This window comes from Syzygium oleosum, unplaced genomic scaffold, assembly GCF_021117445.2.
Source record: "Syzygium oleosum isolate NSW1041296 unplaced genomic scaffold, Sole_v2.1 Sole_v2.30, whole genome shotgun sequence".
NCBI lineage: Eukaryota > Viridiplantae > Streptophyta > Magnoliopsida > Myrtales > Myrtaceae > Syzygium > Syzygium oleosum.
Genome location: NW_026607514.1, coordinates 1550427 through 1575845, shown reverse-complemented (window position 1 = coordinate 1575845; position 25419 = coordinate 1550427). Strand labels below are relative to the sequence as shown.

Genomic DNA, 25419 nt, shown 5'->3' with positions numbered 1-25419 from the left:
GGTAAAACCATTTCCTTCAATATAACTTTTTTCATGAAACAAACACAGTTCATTGTAAATTTCTTGCTGGAGGAAAATGTTTTCAGCAAAAATAATTTTAAAGGGAAAATGTTTCAGTAATTTAGTGGCCTACTTGAAAGTGGGACAGAAAAAAGTTTTTAAATATTCAGATTTTACTTTTAAAAATCCTTCTCTCCGTTATAAATATGTTTTGTTCTTGTTATAACATATTAAGATGATATCAAAACGCTTGTCTAAAATATTACTAATATGTGATGTATAAATTTTATGTTTATTTGTATTATAAAAAAAAAAGGTAACCTGAAAAAAGGGGGAAAGTGCCGAATAAGTCCTAAACCTTTTGAGAAAGTGCCAATTTAGTCCTAAACCTATTTTTGGTGCCAATTGAGTCCTAAACCTTTTGATATAGTGCCAATTCAGTCCTTTTGGCCGGATTTTGCTGACATGGACGTCGGCCGGCCGGCGACCGGTCACCGGAGCTGACGTGGACAAAATTTAATAATATTTTAATATTTTTTTGAATTTTTTTTCTTTTTTTCTTCTTTTTTTTTTCTTCTCCCTCTTCCTCCCGAGGTCGGCGAGGTCGACCTCGCCGGCCACTGGCGAGGCACGCCCTCGCCGGCGACGGCGAAGACGAGCCTCGCCATGGCTGGGCGAGGCTCGACCTCGTCGGATCTGGCGAGGTTGAGCCTCCCCGGCGGCTGGGCGAGGCCCGACCTCGCCAGATCCGGCGAGGTCGAGCCTCGCCCAACCATGGCGAGGCTCGCCTTCGCCGTCGCCGGCGAGGGCGAGGCTCGCGCTGAGCTGGCGAGGTTTGCCCGGCCCTCACCATGGCCGGGCGAGGGTCAACCTCGCCAGATCCGGCGAGGTCGGGCCTCGCCCAGCCGCCGGCGAGGCTCAACCTTGCCAAATCCGGCGAGGTCGAGCCTCGCCCGGCCATGGTGAGGCTCACCTTCGCCCGAGTCACCGGCGAGGGTGAGCATCGCCCGATGGCAGGCGTGGCTCGCCCTCTGGCCGTGCCGGCCTCCCGCCGGTCGCCACTCCGGCGACCGACTGGAGGAAGAGGGAGAAGAAAAAAAAAAGAAGAAAAAAAAATTCAAAAAAATATTAAAATATTATTAAATTTTGTCCACGTCAGCTCCGGTGACCGGTCGCCGGCCGGCCGACGTCCACGTCAGCAAAATCCGGCCAAAAGGACTGAATTGGCACTATATCAAAAGGTTTAGGACTCAATTGGCACTAAAAATAGGTTTATGACTAATTTGGCACTACCCCAAAAGGTTTAGGACTTATTCGGCACTTTTCCCCTGAAAAAAGATGCCAAAAAATAGAAAATGCAATAATTGATGAACTTAATATCACAATAGTCATAAAACACCACATGAGAATGCTTCTCCATTCCAAAAAATTAATCAAAAAATGATACCACAATAAGCGTCCCAAGAGGAGGTGTCAAAGAAGAGTAAAGACCAGTACAGGGGAAAAGTACCTAAAAAGTCTTAAACATTGATATCAATTCAGTTCTAAACTTTTTAATTGGACCAATTCAGTCCACCCGGCCAATTTTGACTAGAAATCGCTGACGTGAATGTCAACCGTGTCATGTAGAACGGCCAACGCTGACGTGGACATTTTCCGTAATATTTTAATATTTTTTGAATTTTTGAATTTTTTTGAATTTTTTTGCCTTTCCTTTTTTGATTGACCGGTGATTGGCCACTAGTGAAAAGAGAAGGGAAAATAAAAGAAAAAATTCAAAAAATTATTTTTAAAAAAATTTATAAAATATTAAAATACTATTAGAAATGTCCACATCAGCGCCAGTCATGCCACGTAGGACGACCAGCATCCACATCAGCGATTTTCGACATAAATTGGTCGAATGAACTGAATTGATACCAATTGCAAAAGGTTTAGGACTAAATTGGTCCAATTGAAAAGTTTATGATTAAATTGGTATCAATACAGTAGGTTTATAACTTTTTGTTGTTCTTTTCCCACCAGTACAGAGAGGGAGTAGATTGAAGCATCGTGTGAGCATGAGTGTGGAAAAACAGCTGGGGAAACAGTTTCTTCTTTTTAGGATGGGGAAATCGTTTTCCTCAATTTTAAGTATGGTTGTATTGATTGGCCATAAAGTCTTTTTGGTTGAATATCCACTTTCAGCTAACCAAACAATGAAAGTTTGAAAGCTCTTTTTCATAAAACGAACACAATTTAATAGCTCATGTGTCTGCTTCACAAGCATTCGAGCAGCCAAAGTTCCTAGCAGCAATCTAGAAATCATTGCGGCCTCTTTATAAACAACACTTTGTATGGGCTCTTCTTGGACGCGTCCGCTTTTCTTTCGAACCCATTACATCAAAAAAACATCACCTACTTTTGGAAATTTCCTTAAGTTATGAAGAACGCTTTGGTTTCGCCTCAGCCAGAGAGAGAGAGAGTTGGGGAAGTTGGTTTTCCAAGAAATCTTCGGTCGATCCTTCCAGCTCTTGGACTGAAGTTTCTTACCAATCCGGAAACCCGAACAGCTCGCGAACCCGTCTAATGAAATTCCATTTGAGACGATCATAGGTCTTCTCTAGGTCAACTTTCATCGCGCGGGAACCTCTTCCACCCTTTAGTATTTTCCATCTTTTGAACAAGCTCCTTAACAATGACATTGTTATAGCGCGTCCGCCTCCCATGGTTGGTTTGCTTAAGTAGGGCTGATGGGAATCACCCAGGAAAGGACTCAGGTACTTTCACAGAACTTTTTTACACGATTATGAACACTGTATTCAACGGGCTAATCGGACAATATTTATTCGGGGTCTCTGGACCTTGGCATTTAGGAACGAGCACCTCGGAAAGTATCACCGAGACCTGGAGGGATGCGGCGAGATTCAGAAATCGTCCTCATATTATCACAAACAGACCTACCCACTGCATCCCATTGGGATCGAAAGAAGTGAGCATGAAGTCTGTCCGGACAAGGCGCTTTAATTAGGTTTGAGATCCTATAAGGCTCTTTTAATTTCCTCACCAGTGATAAATGCATTTAGAACACTCTATGCCTGATCAAACAGCCCGTTATCCCAAGTAGCAGGAATCAAAGGATTGACCTCACATCTGCATTGTAGAGATTGAGCACATGAATCTCAATATCCTTGCCTTCGGGAAAATTTTCTAAAAAGTCTTAAACCTATTGTACTTTTGTCAATTCAATCCTAAACATTTTCACTTCTTGCTAATTCAGTCCTAAACATTTTCACTTCTTGTCAATTGGGTCCATACGGCCAATTTTGGCCGGCTGACGCTGACGTGGCCGCCGGTTGTCCGACCAACACTGATATGGCAATTTTTAAATATTTTTTTGAATTTTTGAATTTTTTTTTCTAAATTTTTTATCTTTTTTTCTTTTTTTTTCTTGCCCTTCATCTCTCTGGCCGGTCGCCCGATCTGGGCGACCTCGCCCAGCCAAGGTGAGGCTGGCCAGTGCTGTCGCAGGTCGACCTCGCCTTGGCTAGGCGAGGTCGACTGGGCAACGGCGGGCAAGGTTCGCCCTCGCCAGTGGCAGGTGGGGGTGAGCTTCGCTAGAGGCCGGCAAGGTAGACCTCGCCGACTTGTGTCTCTGGCCGGTTGCCGAACCGATCAGAGGGAAGAAGGGCGGAAAAAAAGATAAATATATATTTAAAAATTGCCATGTCAACGTTGGCCGGATGGCCGGCACCCGCTAGCGACCACGTCGGCGCCAGTCGACGGCCACGTTAGCGCCGGCCGGCCAAAATTGGCCAGATGGATTCAATTGACAAGAAGTGAAAAGATTTAGGATTGAATTGAAAAATTTAAAAGGTTTAGAACTGAATTGTCAAAAGTGCAATAGGTTTAGGACTTTTTGGATAATTCCCCCTTGTCCCTCATAATCCAATTTCCCACACTTCCTTTCAAGTAAGAACCAGGTAGGTAATCTCGAGCTTTTTGGATGCCGTCAAGTCTCCTTTAAAGCTATTTTATCCTTTGAAAAATAGCTCCAAATCTACATATGTTCCTGATGCTGGAGCATTTTGAGACGTCAAGTTCTTGTTGATATTATCGGTACCAAGTCAGCTCTTGTCGATATTATCGGTACCAAATCGGCTCTTGTCGATACTGTTCATTCCAAGTCAACTCTTTGATCACAACGAACCAAAGGGTGTTCGATTCCTTCAAAGGCCGTTAATTATCCACTTTGGAAATGGTAAAGTCATGGAGACCTCCAATCGGTTACATTTAATTCTCGCTTATTTTCAAGGTCTAGTTAATGTCGTTCAAGTTTCTACAGTCCTTATTTATTTATGGTTGTAAGTGTTGTTTGTCTTTCCTATGAGTCTTCTTGTCTTTCCAAAGAGTATTAGTAAATACTCAAGCTTGGAGGGTTGTTCCATGCTCTATATAGACGTGCTATGATTAATAACAGAAGCAGAGATATTTTGATAAAAACTAATTGAGCTTTTAGCTTGAGAACAAGAAGGAGTTCTTGTTTTACTTTTATCCCTTAGGTGGATTCCTACGGGTGGCGAGTATTACTCTTATCTCTTACGTTAATTACGGGATAAGGACAACAGGAATATCTTAACTTTCGTACGACGCTCACTTGAGTGCCATAACTTTTTTTTAGCTCATTTAAGTGTCATTTCCGGCAAAAAAAGATCACTTAAGTGCTATCGGCCATCGGCGGCGGGCAAGGCCGCAAAGGCCATTGCCAGATTTGGGCGGCCATGGGTGAGACAGCCTCGCCAGATCTGGCGAGAGCCTTTGCGGCTGCGGGCATCATCTCGCCCGTTGCCGGCAAGGCCGCAATGTCTTTGGGCTTCTGGGTGTGAGCCAAGATGAGGTCGGCGGGGCGGCGCCAAAGGGCGCCAAGGTAGGAGAGAGTGCAGAGGAAGGAGGTGACGGTGAGGTAGAAGAGGGTCGACTTTTTGGTCTTGGCGGCGACATAAGTTAAAGGGTTTGGGCAGGAGCCAGTCTTGGCCATTGTTGCCGGATAAGAAGAACAAGAACTAAGAGAAGAAGAAGAAGAAGAAGAAGAAGAAGAGGAGGAAGACAAAGATGAAGATGAAGAAACTCGTGGTGATATTGCAGGAACCTGGCGCCAAAGGGAGGTGGTCGATGACCATCCTCAGCCTACTGAGGGGAGAGAAAATGGAGGGCTTTGAACGGAGGAGGAGGAAGAGGAGCCTAAAGGAGCGAGGCAGCCTCGCCAGATTTGGCGAGAGCATTCGTCGCCTCACCAGCAGTCGGCGAGGCCGCAATGGCCTCGCCAAGGGCCTTCGCGGCCATACCAGCCGATGGCGAGGTGACCCTCGCCCAGTTTGGCCGAGGGCGAGGCCTCCTGCGAGAGTCACCGGCGACCCTCACCAACCTTGAAAAAAAAAAGAAAAATAAGAAAGAAAAATAAAAATAAAAAAGATATAAAAAAAAAGAAAAATTCGAAAAAAATCAATAAAATAAAATAAAATAACATTAAAAAAATCCACGACAGATGGAAAATTAATTAAAAAAGCCACTTAGGACGATTTGCCGGAAGTGGCACTCAAGTGATCTTTTTTTGTCGAAAGTGACACTTAAGTGATCTTTTTTTACCGGAAGTGGCACTTAAGTAAGCCAAAAAAAAAGTTACGGCTCTCAAGTGAGCGCCGTACGAAAGTTAAGGTACTCATGGTGTCCTTATCCCAGTTAATTACCTACGAGTGGCGAGCGACCTATCCATTTCAATTTCACTTGTGTTTCCTCCTACTTCTCTACGTTTTCTCCGGTGTCAAATTGGTATTAGAGCACGGTTCAATGGCTGGTCGTCATCGATGTGGATCAAATGTTGAGTCTTCTACAGCTCGAGAAAGGGACCCACGAGACGTGGAGGTGGATGATTTAAGGAGACAAGTGCAGCAACTGCAGGAGTGTTTGCAACATTTGCAACACTTCAAACTTCTGGAACGTGATGATTTGCGTCACGATTCAGAAGATGCCCTCTCTGATGAAGAGGATGTTAACCCTTTTGCTGGTGCTCGAAGTCATGCTTCGAGTGAGGAGGGACTTCCTCAACGTCAATATTGAAGGTTCCATGAAAGTCAACAAGATTCATATGTGAAGGTTGAAATTCCTGAATTCGAAGAGAAGATGCAACCGGAAGAATTCATGGATTGGCTACACGTGGTAGAAAGAGTCTTTGATTACAAAGACATACCAACTGATTGGAAGGTGAAGCTAGTCGCCATCAAGCTAAAAAAACATGCGTCTATTTGGTGGGAGCACTTGAAGAAGCAAAAAGCTCGTGAAGGAAGAAGTCGAATCGTAACTTGGGAAAAGATGAGGAAAGAATTGAAGAAGAAGTTCTTACCAACGAATTATCGGCAAGATACCTTCCTCCAGTTTCACATCCTCAAACAAAAGGAACTGTCCATGGAAGAATATACAATGGAGTTTGGTCACCTCATGATGATTTGTGATATTTCTTAGCCCGAGGAGCAAACTGTTGCCCACTACCTTGGTGCACTTCGCTCAGAAATCGGTAATGTTGTCCAACTTCAACCTTACTGGACTTATAATGATGTTTGCCAACTTGCTTTAAAGGTGGAACGGCAAATTAAAGAAGCTTGTGGTAGTGGCTCTCGATATCGGGACAAGGAGGGCTATTCCAAAAGTGGAAGTATTCCTACTAAAAATAAAATAGCCGCTTCAAAGTCCACTCCTAAGAATAAAGGAGCATCAAGTTCAAAGCGCCCTAACTCTGTTCGGTGTTTCACGTATCAAAGGTTTGGACATATTGCCTCTGATTGTCCAAATCGTCTGATTGTCTCTCTAGTATAAGAAGAGCATGAAGAAGACAATCATGAAAACTTCCCTAGTTCCAATGAAGGATCGAAGAAGGAAGATGAAGTTATCTATGGAGATCAAGGAGAGTCTATAATTCTTCGTCGGGTCTTGAATGTTATTCCTAGTGAAGATGGTACGTCGCTTCGCAACAACATTTTTCACATGTACTTCTCATGGAAAGGTTTGTGATGTTATTATCGATGGTGGAAGCTGCGAGAACGTCGTGGCTACAATAATGGTGGATAAATTGCACCTCAAGACGGAGAAACACCCACAACCTTACAAGCTCTCTTGGCTTCGCAAAGGGAATGAGGTAAGGGTTGATAAATGATGCCTTATTCAATTCTCCATTGGAAAAAAATATAATGATGAAGTATGGTGCGATGTTGTTTCCACGGATGCTTGCCACTCACTTCTTGGGAGGCATTGGCAATTCAATAGAAAAACTAAGCATGATGGGTTCAAAAATACCTATATGTTCAAAAAGAATGAAGTCAAAATCACCTTGGGTCCTTCCAAAACAGGGAGTACTCCTAAACCATATAATGGGGAAGCAAATAATTTGCTCTCAAAATCTAAATTCGATAAGGCTTTAGAAGATTCCTTGGAGACATTTGCTCTTGTGGTGTTAGAAGAAAATGAAGAACATTTTGTTGTTCCTTCTCAAGTTGAACCTCTTCTCCAAGAATTTAAGGATGTTGTTTCGAAAGAAATTCCACCCGGTCTTCCGCCTATCAGAGACATTCGGCATTGTATCAATTTTGTTTCAAAAGCCATCATTCCAAACAAAGCCGCTTACCGAATGAGTTCTAAGGAGCATGAAGAGATTCAACGACAAGTAGATGAACTCTTGGCTAAAGGAATGGTGAGAGAAAGCATGAGTCCATGTGCTGTCCCTGCTCTTCTCGAGCCAAAAAAGGATGGGTCTGGGCATATGTATGTCGATAGTAGAGCGGTGAATAAGATTACCATCAAATACTGCTTTCCCATTCCTCGACTCAATGATCTTCTCGATCAACTTCATGGCCCTACTATCTTTTCTAAGGTCGATCTTCGAAGTGGATATCATCAAATTCGAATGAGAACCGGAGATGAGTGGAAAACTGCCTTCGAAACAAGAGGTGGCCTCTATGAATGGATGGTTATGCCTTTCGGTCTCTCTAATGCTCCTAGTACATTTATGCGCTTCATGAATCATGTCTTCAAACCATTTATCGGCAGCTTTGTTGTTGTTTGTTTTGATGACATTCTTGTTTATAGTTCTACTCAAGAACAACACTTGGAGCATCTTCGCCAAGTTTTCAAGGTTCTTCGGGAGCAAAAGTTATATGCCAACTTGAAGAAGTGTCACTTCTTTACCAATAGCCTTGTCTTTCTAGGTTATATTGTCTTTGAAGATGGTATCAAGATGGATCCTAGCAAGGTGGAAGCAATTATAAGCTGGCCTATTCCGATATCTATACATGACATTCGGAGTTTCCATGGTTTGGCTTCATTTTATCGTCGTTTTATCAAGCATTTCAGCACCATTATTTCTCCTATCACCGAATACTTGAAAGGGGGAAGTTTCAAGTGGACCAAAGAGGCGCAACAAAGCTTCGAACTCCTTAAAAAGAAGGTGACTGAGGCTCCTATTCTTGCACTTCCAGATTTTAATAAAGTCTTTGAAGTTGATTGTGATGCTTCCAATGTAGGGATTGGTGCGGTTCTTAGCCAAGGAAGAAAACCTATTGCATTCTTTAGTGAAAAGTTGAATAATTCCCACAAGACTTACTCTATTTATGATAAGGAATTTTATGCTATTGTTCGAGCTTTGGATCATTGGCAACATTATCTATTATTTAAAGAGTTTATTCTCTATTCGGATCATGAAGCCTTGAAGTATGTCAATACTCAACATAAGCTCAACAATCGGCACGCCAAGTGGGTAGAGTTTCTTCAAGCTTTCACTTTTCTTATTAAACATAAAGCTGGAACTCTCAACCGAGTGACGGATGCCTTAAGCCGTAGACATTCCTTGCTATCCACAATGAAAGTGAAGGTCATAGGCCTGGACATGATCAAGGAACTTTATGAAAAAGACTCGGACTTTGGGAAAATTTGGAAAGATTATTCGAGAGGTCCAATTCAGAAATTTTTATTGCAAGATGGATTTCTTTTTAGAAATAATTGCTTGTGCATACCAAGAAGTTCTCTAAGGGAAGCCATTATCAATGAAGCCCATGGTGGCGGCTTAGCCGGTCATTTCGGAAGAGACAAGACACTCTCTCTTGTCAAAGAAAAGTTTTATTGGCCTCGAATGGAGAAAGATGTTATGAGACAAGGAGCGGTGCCAAACTTGTCACATTGCCAAAAGCCATTCGCAAAATACTGGCTTGTATACTCCATTACCAGTACCAACAGCCCCTTGGGAAGATGTGAGCCTAGATTTTGTGGTTGGTTTACCTTGAACACAAAGGGGTAAAGACTCAATCATGGTGGTCGTTGATCAATTCTAAAAAATGGCGCATTATGTACCATGTAACAAGACTTTGGATGCTACTCATGTGGCAAATATTTACTTTCAAGAGATCGTGAAGCTACATGGTATTCCGAAGACGATGACTTCTAATCGGGACTCAAAATTTGTTAGTCATTTTTGGCGAACACTTTGGAAGAAGCTAGGTACCACACTTCAATTTACCTCTTCTTATTATCCCCAAACCGATGGGCAAACTGAAGTTGTTAATCGTAGTTTGGGAAATCTTTTAAGAAGCTTAATTGGAAGTAACCTATGTCAATGGGACCTTACTTTGGCTCAAGTTGAATTTGCTTACAACCGGTCTTCAAGCCAAACAACCGGGAAGAGTCCTTTCGAGATTGTGTATGGCAAAAATCCTATTAGTCTGATGGACTTAGCTCCACTTCCCATCTCTCAACATTTTAGCGGGGGTGCTGAGGAACATGCCAACTATCTAAAGAAACTTCATGAGCAAATTCGGGAACGGATAATAAAGCACAATGCGAAGTATCAAGCGAGAGCAAACAAGCATTGAAAGCCTGCAACATTTAAAGAAGGAGATTTGGTCTGGCTACATCTTACAAAGGAAAGATTTCCTCAAGGTCGACACGGGAAGTTGAAGCCTAGGGCTAATGGTCCTTTCAAGGTGTTGCAAAGGATTGGTGACACTGCCTATAAAATTGAACTTCCTAGTGAGTATGATGTTTCTGCAACGTTCAATGTTGCAGATCTCTCCCTACCATGATGATGAAGACTAAGAAAACTCGGGGACGAGTTTACGCGTAGCAGAAGCGTCTGATGCCGGAGCATTTTGAGACGTTGAGTTCTTGTTGATATTATCAGTACCAAGTCAGCTCTTATCGATATTATCAGTACCAAGTCGGCTCTTGTCGATATTGTTCATTCCAAGTCAACTCTTCGATCACAACGAACCAAAGGCTGTTCGATTCCTTCAAAGGCCATTAATTATCCACTTTGGAAATGGTAAAGTCGTGGAGACCTCCAATCGGTTACATTTAATTCTCACTTATTTTCAAGGTCTAGTTAATATCATTCAAGTTTCTATAGTCCTTATTTATTTATGGTTGTAAATGTTGTTTATCTTTCCTATGAGTCTTCTTGTCTTTCCAAAGAGTCCTAGTAAATACTCAAGCTTGGAGGGTTGTTCCATGCTCTATATAGACGTGCTATGATGAATAACAGAAGCAAAGATATTTTGATAGAAACTACTTGAGCTTTTAGCTTGATAACAAGAAGGAATTCTTGTTTTACTCTTATCCCTTGGGTGGCGAGTTTTGCTTATATCTTAGGTTAATTATCTACGAGTAGCGAGCGACCTATCCATTTCAGTTCTCACTTGTGTTGCCTTCTACTTCTCTGTGCTTTCTCCGGCGTTAGTTCCGGTTCTCAACTTCCTCTTTAAAAAACTCGATCGAAGAAAAGAGATTACTGTGATTTAAGTTCCCAATACCATGCACCAAGAGAGTGAACTCCTCGTGATTAGTCCATATCGGCTCAAATCGAAAAGGCCTCTTACGGTCATCCCTATTCGATGGATCAACCCCTAGAAGGAGATGGCGATGATCAGAATGAAGCCTTGTCAAATGAGTCATGGTAGCTTCGTCCAATCTTTCCTGAACGAGGGAGTTAGGATCAAAGGAGCTAATCCAGGCGAGAAACCGAGATCAATAAGATGTCAGTAGTCCATGGTCTTGATAAGCGCTAGCCAGCGCAATGATAGTTAATACATACATAGCAGCAGATACATTTTTGCTTGACCCTCTCGTTGGATGCAATACATGGAGAAATAAACCAACCCACGTGCGGGGAGAGAACACTGTAGCCTGTCTAGGACGCACATATTAACAACATCTATGATTTCCGCGGCGGCATTTTCACCCTTACGTGATCATGGAAGCTAGGGATGGGCATCGGGTGGGGCATTGCTTACCCCGTCCTTGTTTCGTGAGGCGGGGCATTGCTTATCCCGTGCCGCCCCGTGCCTCGTGTGAACGAGGCACGACACGTCGGCACGGGAAGGAAAATTTCTTTCATTATTTTTTTTAAATCATGCTACTAAATAATTCATAACGATTGTTAAGTTAAAGAATGTAAAATCGACAATTTAATTTAGTGTGATCTTTTCTCCAAACCAACCTAACCGGCGGCCCCGAAGTCACGCCACCCGGCCCCTGTCTCCTCTTCTTCTTCTTCTTCTTCCTTTAACTTCTCTCCCTCGCCTCGAGAATCTGACGAATTCTAGCCATTCCCCAACAGCACGATGATGAAATCACACGTGATCTACAGCGTTAATGTACGATGATGATTTTTGGTCATTTCCCATGGCTCCCAGATTGCCCAATATGCGACTGTTCCTCTTCCGCAAGGCGCCGCGCCTTCACGGACATTCATTCCACCATTTACAGCCGAATCTTCCCAATTGATTATAGCAGACAGAGAGAGAGAGAGAGAATTATAAAGTTTGAGTCCTTTCTTGACTCATCGTCCTTTAGCAAACATGGGTTCCTTCGTTATGCATAGAAGGTATCCATTCCGTGACGACTTCCGATGATAACTTCGCGATTGGGCTTTGGGGATTGTTTCCTGGTTCATATTTAAGAACAGAAGTGCCAAAAACACCCCCGTCTTTCGTCGGGATCGGACATTTCCTTCCTTAAAGGATGCCACGCCAGTCGTCAACGAGTCAACGTGCATTCGCATCCGCATTGACATCATCCCAAGTGATGAGCAGCATGAACAACCCGACGTGCTGCTGAAATGCTGCGGGGCCTACGACTACGAGCCCATCGTCACTACTTATCGGCAGGCCCTCCGGATGAGTTTTGGACCCACCATCCACCACGCAGTTTGCATCGCGTACCTGGACCTTCACCGATCCACCATCCATTACGTATTAATGCCCGTATATAGGTCTGATGAGAGGATGCTTGTAGTGGAGATGAGGGTCATATCATGGAACATAAGAGATTTTCAATACCAAAATATATCTGGGTCTTTGATTGTCGACTCGGACCGGAAGAGACCGAGCAAGATACGATGGTGAAAAAACTGGCAGAGTGTCGAAAGCCCTTAGCCCGCAAAAAGGGTCGGACCAGGGACAGACCCTCCGTCCTTTCGACCCCACGAACCCAACCGAAACCGAAACTCGGCACTGTCTCTGCTTCTGGGTTTTTATCTATCTATCTATCTAGATTCTGGGTCTGGATGATGACGGTGATGCTGTCCCATTGTTTCTGCTGGCTCTTTTGCCGGTGCATTTGCCCGTGCATTCGTCAAGGACTTTCTTTGAAGGCAGAGAACGGGCTCGTGGACTGCTCTCTTGTTCTTGGCCCAAGCTTGTCGTACTCGCGTCGGAGCCCGCAGACATCACTCTGAAGCTCTGGCACCAACAAGTTTGATAATATTAAGCTCTCCCAGCGAAAAACATTTTCATCATCAATAAAAAATTATATGAATGATAAAAATATTTTCCGTTAATTCATTTTTGTAAATATTGTAAGCGTTGTAAGCAAAACAAGCGATCGTTTTTTAAGAAAATATTTCCAAATCATTCGTGAATCGATCTTCGATCCTGTAATTTCATACAAGCATGGCGCAAGTTGGCTGATTCTGGCGCATTTCGGCAAAAATTTTCTGCACTAGGCCAAACTTTCTGTTATTTAGAGTTGACTATGCGTTCGACCACGGCCTTAACCACAATGTACCACAGAATTGGCAAAATTCAGTACCTGAACATAACGGATCTCTCCCTCCCTCGTGACCACAGCCATAGCGACAACGGCAATTAACTTAAAAAACGCAGTCAAGAATGCCACTCCACAATAATTGGAGGTTGAATGGCTAAGATTCGAATACGAGAAAACATTGTGTCTAATGTTTTGATTTGCAGACACAAGATGTTGTGAATTGATCTTCATAATCCACGGATGTTTTCTTTCAAGGACTTGAGGACCTCCTTCGAAGCTAACCTCGTAGCCATCTTCTTATTAGCTGCTCTCGACGTGTGATGGTATACTACCCCTTCAGCTTCGACCTCAATTGTGACGGAAGACGCACCATCCTCACGAGACACAACGGGTTTTTTCAATATGAAATGCGCCTTCTGGCAAAGCTCGGTCAGCTCTCTCACAGGATGCGGCCTCAACGTCTCTGGCGAAACCAATGGCTCTAAAAGAGGCCTAATACTTTGGAACACTCTTTCCTTGTCGTAGTCTGAATCCACAAGGATTGCCCCTGCCAGGGACTCTATTATATCTCCAAGAACCTGTCGCATTCCAGAAAATTGTGTCAATGCCCCATCATAAAGAGGGGGAAATCATGAAAACCAATCTCAGAGAAAGCACATAGCTCGGGAATCGCTACGTAAGTGAGAGATACAAAAGTGCACACGGGTATAGAAGCACAAGTGACGAGACTAACCTTAGGGAAGAATGCTTCAGATTCCCATCCATAGGTAAACTCGGATGGTAATTTTTCAAAGTCGTTGACCGTGTCAGCAATGTGCTTGTGCAGCACAGTTGATGCATGGAGAATGTGGTTATGCAATCCAACCTTCATTGCAGACTGAGCGTAGCAATCATTGTTGACAGAAGCAGACCTCAAGTCCGTCAATATTCCCGGGGACAAGCCAGGATGCTTTCTGTATAAATGGATCGTGACCAGATAATCTAAAACCGAGTCTCCAAGGAATTCCAGTCGCTGCACAAAACAAATATATTATTCGATATATTCACCAGTCAAGATCTGCTCAAAATGAACTCAGGCCAGAAGATAAATAAGCATGTAGGATCACTGGATGATTGGTTTTGCCAAGGGCATTCAAAACAATCTTTCTTTCCACATGAGAAATCTTCGAATATGCCAGTTAATCAGCAATATCAACGAATATTTACATGTGCAATGGTGACCGAGAGAACCAATCGACAGCAATGGTATTCAAGTGATAGGATGAGGCCATAAATCACGGTACAAACTCTCTGAACTGAATACAACTTGTATACAAGGCAATTCACAGCTAAAGGAGCATCATGAATGCAGATGTGACAAATATATGCAGAAGACTCCATGGAAGGGGCAAAATTCCCAGAAAACACACCCATATCTCACAATAATGATTTTTTCAAGATAATTCATGTTGACATGAATTAACTGAAAATATTGAACAAGTAGCTGCATCATCTGCCATTTTGCTTAAAAGTCTTAATGCCAATGTACAGAACCAATATGAATCCAAGTAGGGAAAACACGTACCATTGCCAGACTATTTGAGCATGCTAGAGATTTTCCAAAAATACACTGATTAAAAATTGTGAATTCCCACAAGAAGTGAGTAGCCCATTACCTTAACGAATGGTAGGTGCAAGTATATATAGATAAAAAGAAGTTAACATTCAAAGTACCTGGTAACATGTTGGGATCTCTGAAAACATATAGGATCCATGAGTCAGAGCCTCCACCAGCAAAGAAGGGTCACGAAATGAGTAGCTTAAAAGGGATTCTATATGCTTGATATTAATGTGCTTCTCTGCATTTACAAGAAAATTTCTGTACGGTCTGATTCCAAAGTCCACTTCAATACCCAGCCAACGCACAAAAAACAAGCCAGAATTTTCACCACCAGCACTGACATATGCACCTAGAAGTGCCTCAACAACGTCGGCAACTGTCTTTACGTCTATTTTTCTTGTCCCCAGGGTGTACATTTTTCTTGCTTTAGGGAGCAACTCCTCACACAGGGACAGTCCTCCAGATATATCACCAGGATTGATCCATGTTTTAGGATCAAAGGGTTCATTACGAATAAAACCCTATGTTCAAAAATATTAAACAGAGCAGAATTAGCACGGGAAATAGCTAGATAAATTGTTGTCCAAAAAATGACGTGAAAGGTATCTTGAGAAAAATCATTGGAAGAGAAGTATGTTTCTAGAGCTTTCAACCAGCTCACTGGAAACGAAGCAAAACAAAGTTTGGGCAAAGAAAAATCGTCATTTCTTTCTTTCCCTATTTCCAAATCAAGCATTTCTTGTAATTTTTTACACTCCACTCTCAGTATCTTGAGAAATACTATTGCTCATTAGCTAAGATCACCATAATAAAATCATAGCACCATCGAACTTACTTTGGACAAGCAGAATGACTACAAGGCCTGAATAATAGTTTTCCAGAATCCTACCAGTCATGATAATACCAGGAAGTTATCTCTATAAAGATCTCTTACAAACTAATGTCTAGGGGTCCTAGAATATTTCTCCCAGTCAACAGAAAAGCAAGCAACTCATACAACCCAAATAAATTGATTCAAATCTGCTTTTCTTTCTTTATATGGAAAATAAGAAATATGTTGGAGAAAAGACATGAAAGAGAAACAAATTAATTTAGCACATAGAGAAATGAGATGCATCAAATTCTTGAAGCCATAATCACAAGAACCTGACAAAATTATACAGAAGACAGTACCGGCAGTTTGCGGTCACACCCTAACTTGCAAAGTGTCTTGTTAGAAATCAGTTTTTCTTTCTTGACACTTAACAAGCCTTCATCATGACTCTGGTATGTCTTGAATAATTGTTGACAAACGGCATACTTAAGGAAAGAGTCTCCGAGAGTTTCTAAAGATTCCAAATGGTATCTCTCTTGGCACCTCTTTGTAGTAAGTGCTTCGAGGACCTACAACACAGAGAATGACAGTCAACCAACATTCTCTTGATATACATGGCGAGCAGCTGCTTTATGTGATCAGATTAAACTGCTATAGATGACTAATCATGATATTACCTTCTTATTCTCATAAAGATTGACTTGCCAAACAGAAAGACGCCAGTATTACACAAAAACAACTAAAACAGTAAATGAATATTTGGCCCATAGAGATGCATTGTCTATCTAAAAGAACAAAAACACATAAGACATCAACTAAAAGACAGACTGCCACTATGTTTAACCTGAAAACCCAGTCCTTTGAGAGTCAAGCAAGACTACAAGATTTCGGGGTCCTCCTGCTCTAATCAGATTAGCTCATTTATTATTTAATTAAAACTAAAGCCCACGAGCTCTCTATTTTAGGAGTCAAGGAATAACATGGTTACAATCAATAAAAAATAAGGCCAGAAAAAATTTAAAAAATGATGTAAATTGATACGAAATCCCTTTAGTTTTGCCTAAACTATGAAACCTATTTAAGCCCCCCATCCATGTACTTTATTATTTGAATGTGGCTGACACATTTTAATGGAATGTGCTGTTCCAAGATTGAAAATGCAAGGGGTGTCGCTGCAGTTTAGGGAAGATAGAAGCGGGGTCAAGTTATTTTTAAAAGAATATGGCCGAGTGAGGAAACTCTGCAGGCCTTATGGCTTACATCCTTCGTTGCAGAGAATAAGCACTCTCCTGCCTATCATTATACATTCGTTTTATCGAAAGTCAATTTGACAATATCAGAAGACATAGGAGACACCCATAGCAGAAGTCAAAGTGTCAGCATCAAATGCCCCATCTAACCTATAAAAGCAGACTGATGGGAATTCCATCACCCACAGAAAGGGCCTTTCCTAGTTTCATACCGAGTGCTACACTGAGACCTTCTAATTTCAAACCCAAGAACCAAAATTAACCAATGCATATGAAAGGATTGCACACAGATGCATGATTGTCACCTCATATAAAAAGCAGACAATTTGGCCAATATTAACGAAGGACAAAAAAATATTTGTCACACATTTATGAGCATCAAGTGTCGATATAAATTAACTAAGACCTTCATAGTAGGAATAGAGGCAATTTCAGGGCAACTGTCCGAAAGCACCCTCTTCAGATTAGCAGCAACAAGCAAAGCCTCAAGCTGGTGCATAACTGATGGAGCAAATGTGAAGGTATACAATGTATTTACAGATACTGGGGACAAAATCACAGAACATAGCTCGGGAGGCAATTCCACAGAAGCATTACTGGGTTCTGCATAAACAAAATGTAACATTCACAGACGAGTAAACGATGCATTAAGCTATGAAAGAGGTTGGTCTATCTTAACATCCTTTTGCATTTGTGTTTGCACATTTACAAATGAAAATGTGTCAGAGATTATCAGAAGGGCTATCATCTAGTCTAACATTGAAGCATAAAGTTTTATAATACCATCTTTAAATAAAGCAGAGAGTAACCATTATTGGGGACACTCACTAAGAGCTTTACGGTTCAGCTCATTCTTGACATGTTTTACTATGTGAAATAAGACTTCGGGTGAAGAAACCAACAAAGTTATTAATTTTCCTCCTGATGAAAAAAAAAATAAAAAAATTTTCATCCCAGCAAAAATAATACATTAAGAGCAAATAAAAACCTCTCTCCTTCTGTTGCCTGCACCGCTGAAGACAATTTGGCACGTGAAATATGTGCCTCCCCTTAAGAAGGAACTCGTCTTCAAAACGTAACTCGATGCCATGCCTGCAATAATAACATACTGAGAACCTGACCACGACACTCTGTGGAAAGGTACAGAACTGCTCAAGTATAATGTCTAATGAAAATTTCGATTAGAATTATTTACCTTTCTTTGTAGTACTTCTTATATGTTGTAACTGACCCATCTCTCATCCTTAAAGGTGAATTTCCATTCATATCATCAAAAAATCCAGTAACGCAGTAAATCTGATCATTATGAGGTGTACAGATCAGGGAACCCTCCAGTACACAACGAAATACAGGGCCCTTTTTCGTTGTTACACGATGAGGACGGCACTTTGAGGCATTCCCGCAGATGTGATCATCATTTGAAAATAACTCAGAGACGACTGATCTCCAATCTATCATGCCTGGTGTTGAATAATCTCTAGCATGTGGTAGGAGTAGATAATCAACATCAGGAGCTTTCACCAAATTTAAACCATCTAATGTTTCCCTCCGTTTAGTCTCGCTGTAATATAAAAGGACACTAAGAAGATTTATCTGGAATTTCCTGCAGCGATGCACCTGCGACATTATTTAAGAAAGAGGCAAATTGAGAGCCACCACAAGATTTTAATGAACTTGCTCAGAGCTCCACTAGGTAGCAAAAAATTTTACTACAAACTACCCTTCTAGAGCACAGGCAGTTACAATGTTCGAAAATATCATTCTCGTCGACTAAATGACTAATAAAACAGCTCACCTGCTCCTCATCAAGATGAATCTCTTCCACGTAGCTCACGTTCACCGACAAGAATCCTCTGGGAACTTCTAACTCAAAAGACATACCACAAATATCATCTTCCAGTTTACTCCTCGTGGCAAGAACAATATTCTGAACTGTTACATCATAATTGAAGTTCTGCCTCAACTCAATCACGTAGCAATGATACAGTGTCTTGGACTCATTGGGACGATGTTTGACCAGCTCAGGAGGGAAGTAAGCGGGCTGGTCTTCCTTATATGGTTCGTTGCCTTTTATCAAGCAAGAGACACAAGCCAAAAAAAGTATAGTAAATGTAATTATGACCAAAGAATTAGGAAGAAAAAATTTCTAGGTCTTAAGGCCATGATCATCTAGACAAATTAGAAGTATGAAAAAGCAAATGCCGAACTTTAGAAGCTAGATAACGGAATACCAACTACTGGGGCATTAGCTTCCTCCGCAACAATAGCAGGGATAAGATTATCTGTCAAAGCACCAGTCATGTGAAGTTGTTTGCATGCTTCAAAACATGCCATTTGCTTCAGCATCTTTAGATTGCCTTGGACACGAACAGGTTGTAGGGGGCAACTCTTTGGTAGATAGAGAGTGCAGGTGTTCATCTCCTCGTTTATGACACACCTAGGAGCAGGCTTGAAGTAACTGTATAATTTAAAGCACCATAAAGCACATAGAAGAACATGAGAGACGTGCATTTAGCTGCAGAAATCAAAGGTTGAAAAAAATATAGCATCAGAAAAAACAAAAATGCGACGTAACTTACCTATCAGAAGGAAGCCTAGAGCAATAAAAGTATATCAATTCAACACTGGAAGAAAGAGTAACAATTGCTCCAGTGCCTGCCACCAGATAATGTTCTTCATCATACAAGTTGCCATTAAGAGGTTCACACGGAAGGGAAGCATGATGTAGAGATTCCCTTCTCATTGTCTCCCCGCTAGAGAGGTACTTTTCAAGACGAGAATGCGTCGAAGAATCCCCACTAAATCATAACAAAGAAGGTGTTACAAAAACAATAGACTAACAAATGCAAATGACAATGGGAAAAGATAAAATAACCTATTGGAATCCAATATAATTTTCAGCAGTGACAGATAAAGAGGGACACCAAACTATATAAGCTCAGTTCAGCCAATGAAAAAAGAGCAAAAATATCACCTCTTCACCATCAATAAATAGTCCGAATTCTGCATTCTTGCACGGCCTCGGGATTGAATAAAACTGCTTACTGTGGTGGACGGGTCAAACCTAATGACCAAGTTACAGCTCTGCACATCTAGACCCTCTTCAAGAATTGACGTTGCAACAATGACATTCACCTGGCAAAGGAAATACTTAAGCAGTTTACAGTGTAGAAGAGTTAACAAAAGCTGTGACACAGGGGAAACAAGAAAATGAACCTTCCCATTACGGAATTCCTCCACAATTTCATTTTGCTGCTTCCTTGTCTGTGATAGCAAACCAGAGTTATTTCCTGCTATGTATTTGGCCTTCCAGTTACAGTACTTCGGAAGCACCTCACTTAGCAAAGACTGAAGTACAATAGCTGTAATAACCCTCTCTACAAAGATTATACATCTGATAGCATGAATATCCCTGCAAAGAATTAAAGAGGGATAATTCCGTTATGCAGGTTCACATGTAACTTGAAACAGAGAGATCTTGCATTCATATACCTACCTGTACTCAAGTAAGGAATGTATGAGACAACCAACTTTACAAGTAATGAGCCCAGCATCCACATCTCCTTGGACATTATCACCAACCGACCAGTTTGGATCTTTAAATGGAGAGAGAGAAATATGTCAAACAGAGCATCAGACTTTGGATAGTTACAAAGCAGTATTCATCAAATTACCTGAAGGAATGCAAGCCGAGAATGCATTGAGGACATCTTGGCTAAAGTCCTTCACAATTGTCTCACCAAACACATCTAAGTTCCCCCAAGATAAGTCATTAACTTCACAACATGATATTGACCGGGCAGCCTATTACTGGAATATTCAGTTAATTAAAATGTCTAATGGAAAGATAGCGGAAGTAAACAGAAAAAGGAGAATAGCACCTTAAGCGCAAGCCAAAGCCCAAGATCATCCAAACAGAAAATGAACGTTGAGAAGATCTTCCGAATTTTTTTCTCTGTAGATTGAGCTGATAATTCCTCGATGTCTAACTTTTTTAGCTTCACTTCATACTGAAAAGCAACAAACAAAATATCATAAAGCTCTATGACAAGGATAGGCCACTCAAAGTAAACAGGGAACCATAAATTCAAAGGAGGGGAGCAAATCTTCATGACACGTAGTGTAGCTCAATATGATGAGCATGTGTAGTATCAGAACAAGGTGCAGATAAAAGATTCAGGCACTGTATAAACCCAAATAAGTGTTTTTTTTAACAACCCAGGGATAGTAAAAAACTATAACGCTTTCAGGACAATTTAAAACAAAACTTGGTGTTTTACTGATTATGACTTCAAACATCAATGCTTATAATCTATACAAGATCTGAGATGTTAAACATTAAACAATTTTTTTGTTTAAAAAACCAAAATCTTAAACCTAAAGAAGAAAGCTAAAAGCCAGAGCCACACTAAGCAATCCAACAGTTTCAGCAACAGTAATAAAGAAAGAGACGAAAGAACACAATACTCAAAATCTTTCACTCTCCACTATTTCTGTTTTCGCCCCTTCATTTGAATGAAGACCGCGTTAGAGAAGCGAAACTATCAATTTTTCCAAAGCATAAACACTATCTGCTGACCAAGTTGATCCCATAATTGAGATTTAATATTTGATAGAAAAGACACTATTATCTGTGACCTGTTAACTTAGTTTAGGTGGTCATAGTCCTTAATTTTCACATGTGAAGTTCATACACAAGGTACCAACCTTTTCCACAAAACCCTTCAGTTGATCTAGTAAATGGAGATAGAGAGCGAAAGGGATCTCCCTATGTTCGTAACTCTTGAACTTTGGTGTGGAAAATGGAATATATCCGGCAAGAACAGATTCGCTGGCACAGGTGTAGACCTTAGACAACAAGTGAAGGAAAAAATGACCATGAGAAGAAATTAGGAAAAGTGTCAAGACACAGCTGCACCATTTCAATGATAAAACAGAACCTACATGGCTTATCGTATAACAAACAAGGACAACAGAGAAATTCATGAAGCACTAAACATTCAAATGCCTAAAGGGATTAACAGCGCAACGTCTCATACTTCGAGAAGGAAACAGACTAGGGTGACTAGTACAAACCAGCACAAGGCCCAGAGAAACAATGACGTCCGTGGATGTGTTAATCACAATTCTTGGGTCGTGCCAGGGGCAGCTTTTAAATTATTGACTCCCCACCAAAATGGAAAACGAAAATACTTTCATTTTGTCCTACATAGGTTTGACCATTAATACCAATATGGAGTTGGTTTCAGAGATTTGAGGTATTCGATATTAAACCAAAATCAGATCTCAAATACAAAAACCAAAGGTAAAAGTCACAATTAATTTCAGGAACTCAAATCTGTGCATAACGTAAATTATTTTAAGACATGCAGTAATCTCGTGTATATGAACATTGCATAAGCATCGACATGTCCAACGCAAAGAATGACACCATACGAATCCTTTAAAAGTGCAATTGAAGCAAAAATAAAAAAATCAAACAGCAGCAACAAAAGTAACTTCATACTAGAGAAAGAAAGCACCACCATCTGATTTTATTCAGTGTAGCGTATGGAGACACATGGATCCAACAACACAAGGAGGTACCTTTGAGTTCATGACAGTCTCAAGTTCATTAATATTTTGCCAATATTGAACTTCAGAGTTCCCACCTAGGTTTTAGGAAAGTTAGTCAAGTATCATTGGCATAGATTGGTTTACAAAGCCACGAAACTAAAATTCGGAAGCTTGCATACCTTTGGACTTAATTGGGGAAGCAGTCATACCAAATATCCTCGGGACTTGCCTATTGCGACGTAACCCAGGGTGATAGAATTCCTGTAGATGCATCCATATCCCTCCATTATGAGGGAAAGCATGTTTTGCATTCTAGGTAACAGAAAAGGCAGGTGCAATGCAACAGAAACGAAAGTGTAAATCTCATTCAACAAGCAAAAAACCAACCACTCACCAGCAATCGCTCCAAAATTCGAAAGATACATGTATTGGCAACAGGTTTAACGACATGTGAGATTACACAAGTGAATTGATGATGAGACAACAACCGTATTGGAGCCATTTCTCGAACACAGATTGTGGATATAGTTGGAGATAGAATCTTATTTCAATTCAAGAAGACAAATCCACGACTCACCGTCATAATGCAGGCATATGGATGTTTACCCCTTGCATGATGGCATTCATCCATGATGAGAACCTTTATCAGGTCAAGCTTGAAAAAGCTATGCCTCAAACAGTTGAGCAAGATAGCCGGTGTCATGACAAGCACCTGGGAGCATAAACATGACATAAGATCACCACTCAATAAGATGACTCCAGTCACTGATCAACGGAGGACGAAACTACAACGATCGCCCTTGATACTTACAAAATTAAAGTGCTCTCCCTTAGAAGAGATGAAGTAAATATAAATATATCAAGGTAATTATCAGGATTACCTACGTATAATTTCAACGGATAGCTATAGATGATAGCTAAGAACAAATTAATTAGGAATGCACCACAGAAAACTAATAAGAAACCACATGACATTCACAATGACGCAAAGAGACAGAGCTTGACAAGATGCAACGATGTAAGAGAAGCAACTAGAGAAACAGTTGGACAGTGCAGCAAAGATGAACAAAGAAATCAAACCTCATAGCTATCAAGTTGTCGCTGCCACATGGCGGCATCCCAGAAATCAACTCTCATATCTCCACAGTACGTATGCACCTTCAAGTCTGTGTGCATCTTTATGGCCTTCGCTTGCTTACATAACCGATGATACAAGGAGAGGAGGAGTTGCAGAAAGAGAAACCCAAAAACAAAAGAAGGAAAACATTTTCAGTTGGACGCTTCTTCAAAAGAGTGGGAGAGAGAGAGAGAGAGGGGGGGGGGGGGGGGGGGAGAAACCTGGGACACGAGGACGACTTGAGGGACCAAGAAAACGGCGATGAAACGGGAGGGCTTGCGGAGGAGGTAGGCGTAGGAGCGGAGGAGCATGATGGCGATCAGAGTCTTGCCCGACCCTGTCTCCAAGTACACTATCGTGTTCTCCTTCATGGCCTTCTCTAACGCCTCCACCTGATAACTGTTTGTTTTTTTTTTTTTTTGGCAATCAACGACGCCCAAAACATCATCAACCCAAATCACCAAACCCCAAAATGGGCAACAAGAAACGGACAGTCTCGGTACAATTGGATGATGACCATGCGACAACTGGGATTGTCAAAACAAGAGAAGACAAGGCAGAAGCAACTGACCATCTGGCGAAGGGAAGAGGATCGGCGGAGAGCTGCGCATCGGCCTGCACGTCCATGACACCAGATTCCGAAGCCATCCGCGACTGACCTCGGCGAAGGAGCGCACAATGGCGACGCTTTGCTTCAGGGTCGCGTCGCCCGAGCGTGAAGTATCAGCAGGGAATGCAGAATCAGAGGAACCAAGAAAGTTGCAGCGGAACCCACTTGAGTTCAAGAGATGGGAAGAAGGAGAAGGCAGGGATCAAAGCAAAAGCTCGCCGACGGAATGCGAAAAGACTCGGAAATCAGAATGCATGAGAGCAAGCAGCATTGCTCTTTTGTCTCCATATATATAGAGGAGGAGTTCGAAGCGAGTGCTTGTAGTTGATATCAGCTTGGTATAGCTTTGCAAGGAAGGAACTTGCCGCGGAAGGACCGCGAGGCGACCCCGAAGTCACGTGACCCCGTCCCGTCTTCTTCCTCCTCCTTTAACTTCTCTTCCTCCATCCTCGCCCCAAGAATCTAAACGCAATTCAAACCCAATTCCCCAAAAGCGCGGCCCCCCGGCAACTTCGGAATGAAATCGCACGCGATCTCCAACGTTAGATGTACGATGTTGATTTCTTGGGTCGATTCCCACGACACCCAGATTGCCTTTAGAGACATTCATCCCGCCATTTACAGCCGAATCTTCGAATTGACTGTGGCAGACAGAGAGAGAGAGAGAATCATAAAGTTGAGTCCTTTCTTGACTCCTCGTCCTCTAACGAACATGGGTTTCCTTCGCCATGCATAAGAAGTAAGGTATCGATTTCGTCACGGACTGTTGACGACAACTTGGCGATTGGGTTATGGTTTCGATGACTGTTTCCTGGTTTATAGTAAAACAGCACAAGCGGCAAGGACGCACCCGTCTTTTGTCGGCATCGGGAGAGCTTCCTTGTTTGAGGATGCCACGTCAGCCGTCAACGAGTCCAACCGTGCGTACACGTGGGACGTTGTTCCCCGAGTGACAGTGACAGTGACGAGTAAGACTAGGGAAGACCCAAGTGCTGCCGAAATGCTGCGGGCCCCACGACCGCGAGCCCATCGTCACTCATCAGCAGCAGGCCCTTCAAAGTTCAGATGAGTTTTGGACCCACCCACCATCCCACCACCGCACACTTTGCATCGCGTTCCCGCAACCTTGTTCAGTCATCCACCATCCATTACGTATTATGCCCGCATAGGTCTGATAAGAGAATGCTTGTAATGAGATGAGGTTCATCACGGAACGCATTGCTAGGAGTTAGCACGCAATCACAAGGAAGTAGAAAGTAAAGGCAAGAAAAGGAATTGGAGACACGAGATTTTTATTTCGATTCACCCTTTAAATTAGGGTTCTAGGGCTACGTTAAGTATAGAATTCCACTATAATTAGTGCACATCGCATATAACATTTGCATCCCTCAATTACAAGAAAAAGATTAT

The 25419-nt window shown here is 41.9% G+C and overlaps 1 protein-coding gene across 3 annotated transcripts in view; it reads right to left on the bottom strand.

The window, feature by feature from the left end:
- The window catches only part of LOC115690183 (endoribonuclease Dicer homolog 2), a 37949-nt gene extending 13123 nt beyond the window's left edge, over nt 1-24826 (bottom strand). Inside the window, exons 1-22 of one of the 3 annotated variants that reach the window (XM_030616443.2) lie at nt 23971-24818; nt 23621-23798; nt 23363-23476; nt 22860-22994; nt 22462-22543; nt 22313-22377; nt 21434-21574; nt 20608-20736; nt 20401-20530; nt 20223-20322; nt 19943-20138; nt 19701-19861; nt 19306-19524; nt 18958-19184; nt 18522-18793; nt 17922-18343; nt 17715-17818; nt 17133-17329; nt 15836-16045; nt 14776-15183; nt 13796-14074; nt 13146-13640 (exon numbers count right to left, since the gene is read on the bottom strand). In XM_030616443.2, the coding sequence (XP_030472303.2) occupies nt 13290-13640; nt 13796-14074; nt 14776-15183; nt 15836-16045; nt 17133-17329; nt 17715-17818; nt 17922-18343; nt 18522-18793; nt 18958-19184; nt 19306-19524; nt 19701-19861; nt 19943-20138; nt 20223-20322; nt 20401-20530; nt 20608-20736; nt 21434-21574; nt 22313-22377; nt 22462-22543; nt 22860-22994; nt 23363-23476; nt 23621-23798; nt 23971-24047 (4197 nt within the window). In that variant the 5' untranslated portion in view covers nt 24048-24818 and the 3' untranslated portion in view covers nt 13146-13289. Of the gene's footprint in view, nt 1-13145; nt 13641-13795; nt 14075-14775; nt 15184-15835; nt 16046-17132; nt 17330-17714; nt 17819-17921; nt 18344-18521; nt 18794-18957; nt 19185-19305; nt 19525-19700; nt 19862-19942; nt 20139-20222; nt 20323-20400; nt 20531-20607; nt 20737-21433; nt 21575-22312; nt 22378-22461; nt 22544-22859; nt 22995-23362; nt 23477-23620; nt 23799-23970 lie in introns of those variants that run through there. The other 2 variants (XM_056304098.1, XM_056304097.1) reach the window with 2 other exon arrangements.
- Between the last annotated feature and the right edge of the window lie 593 nt (nt 24827-25419).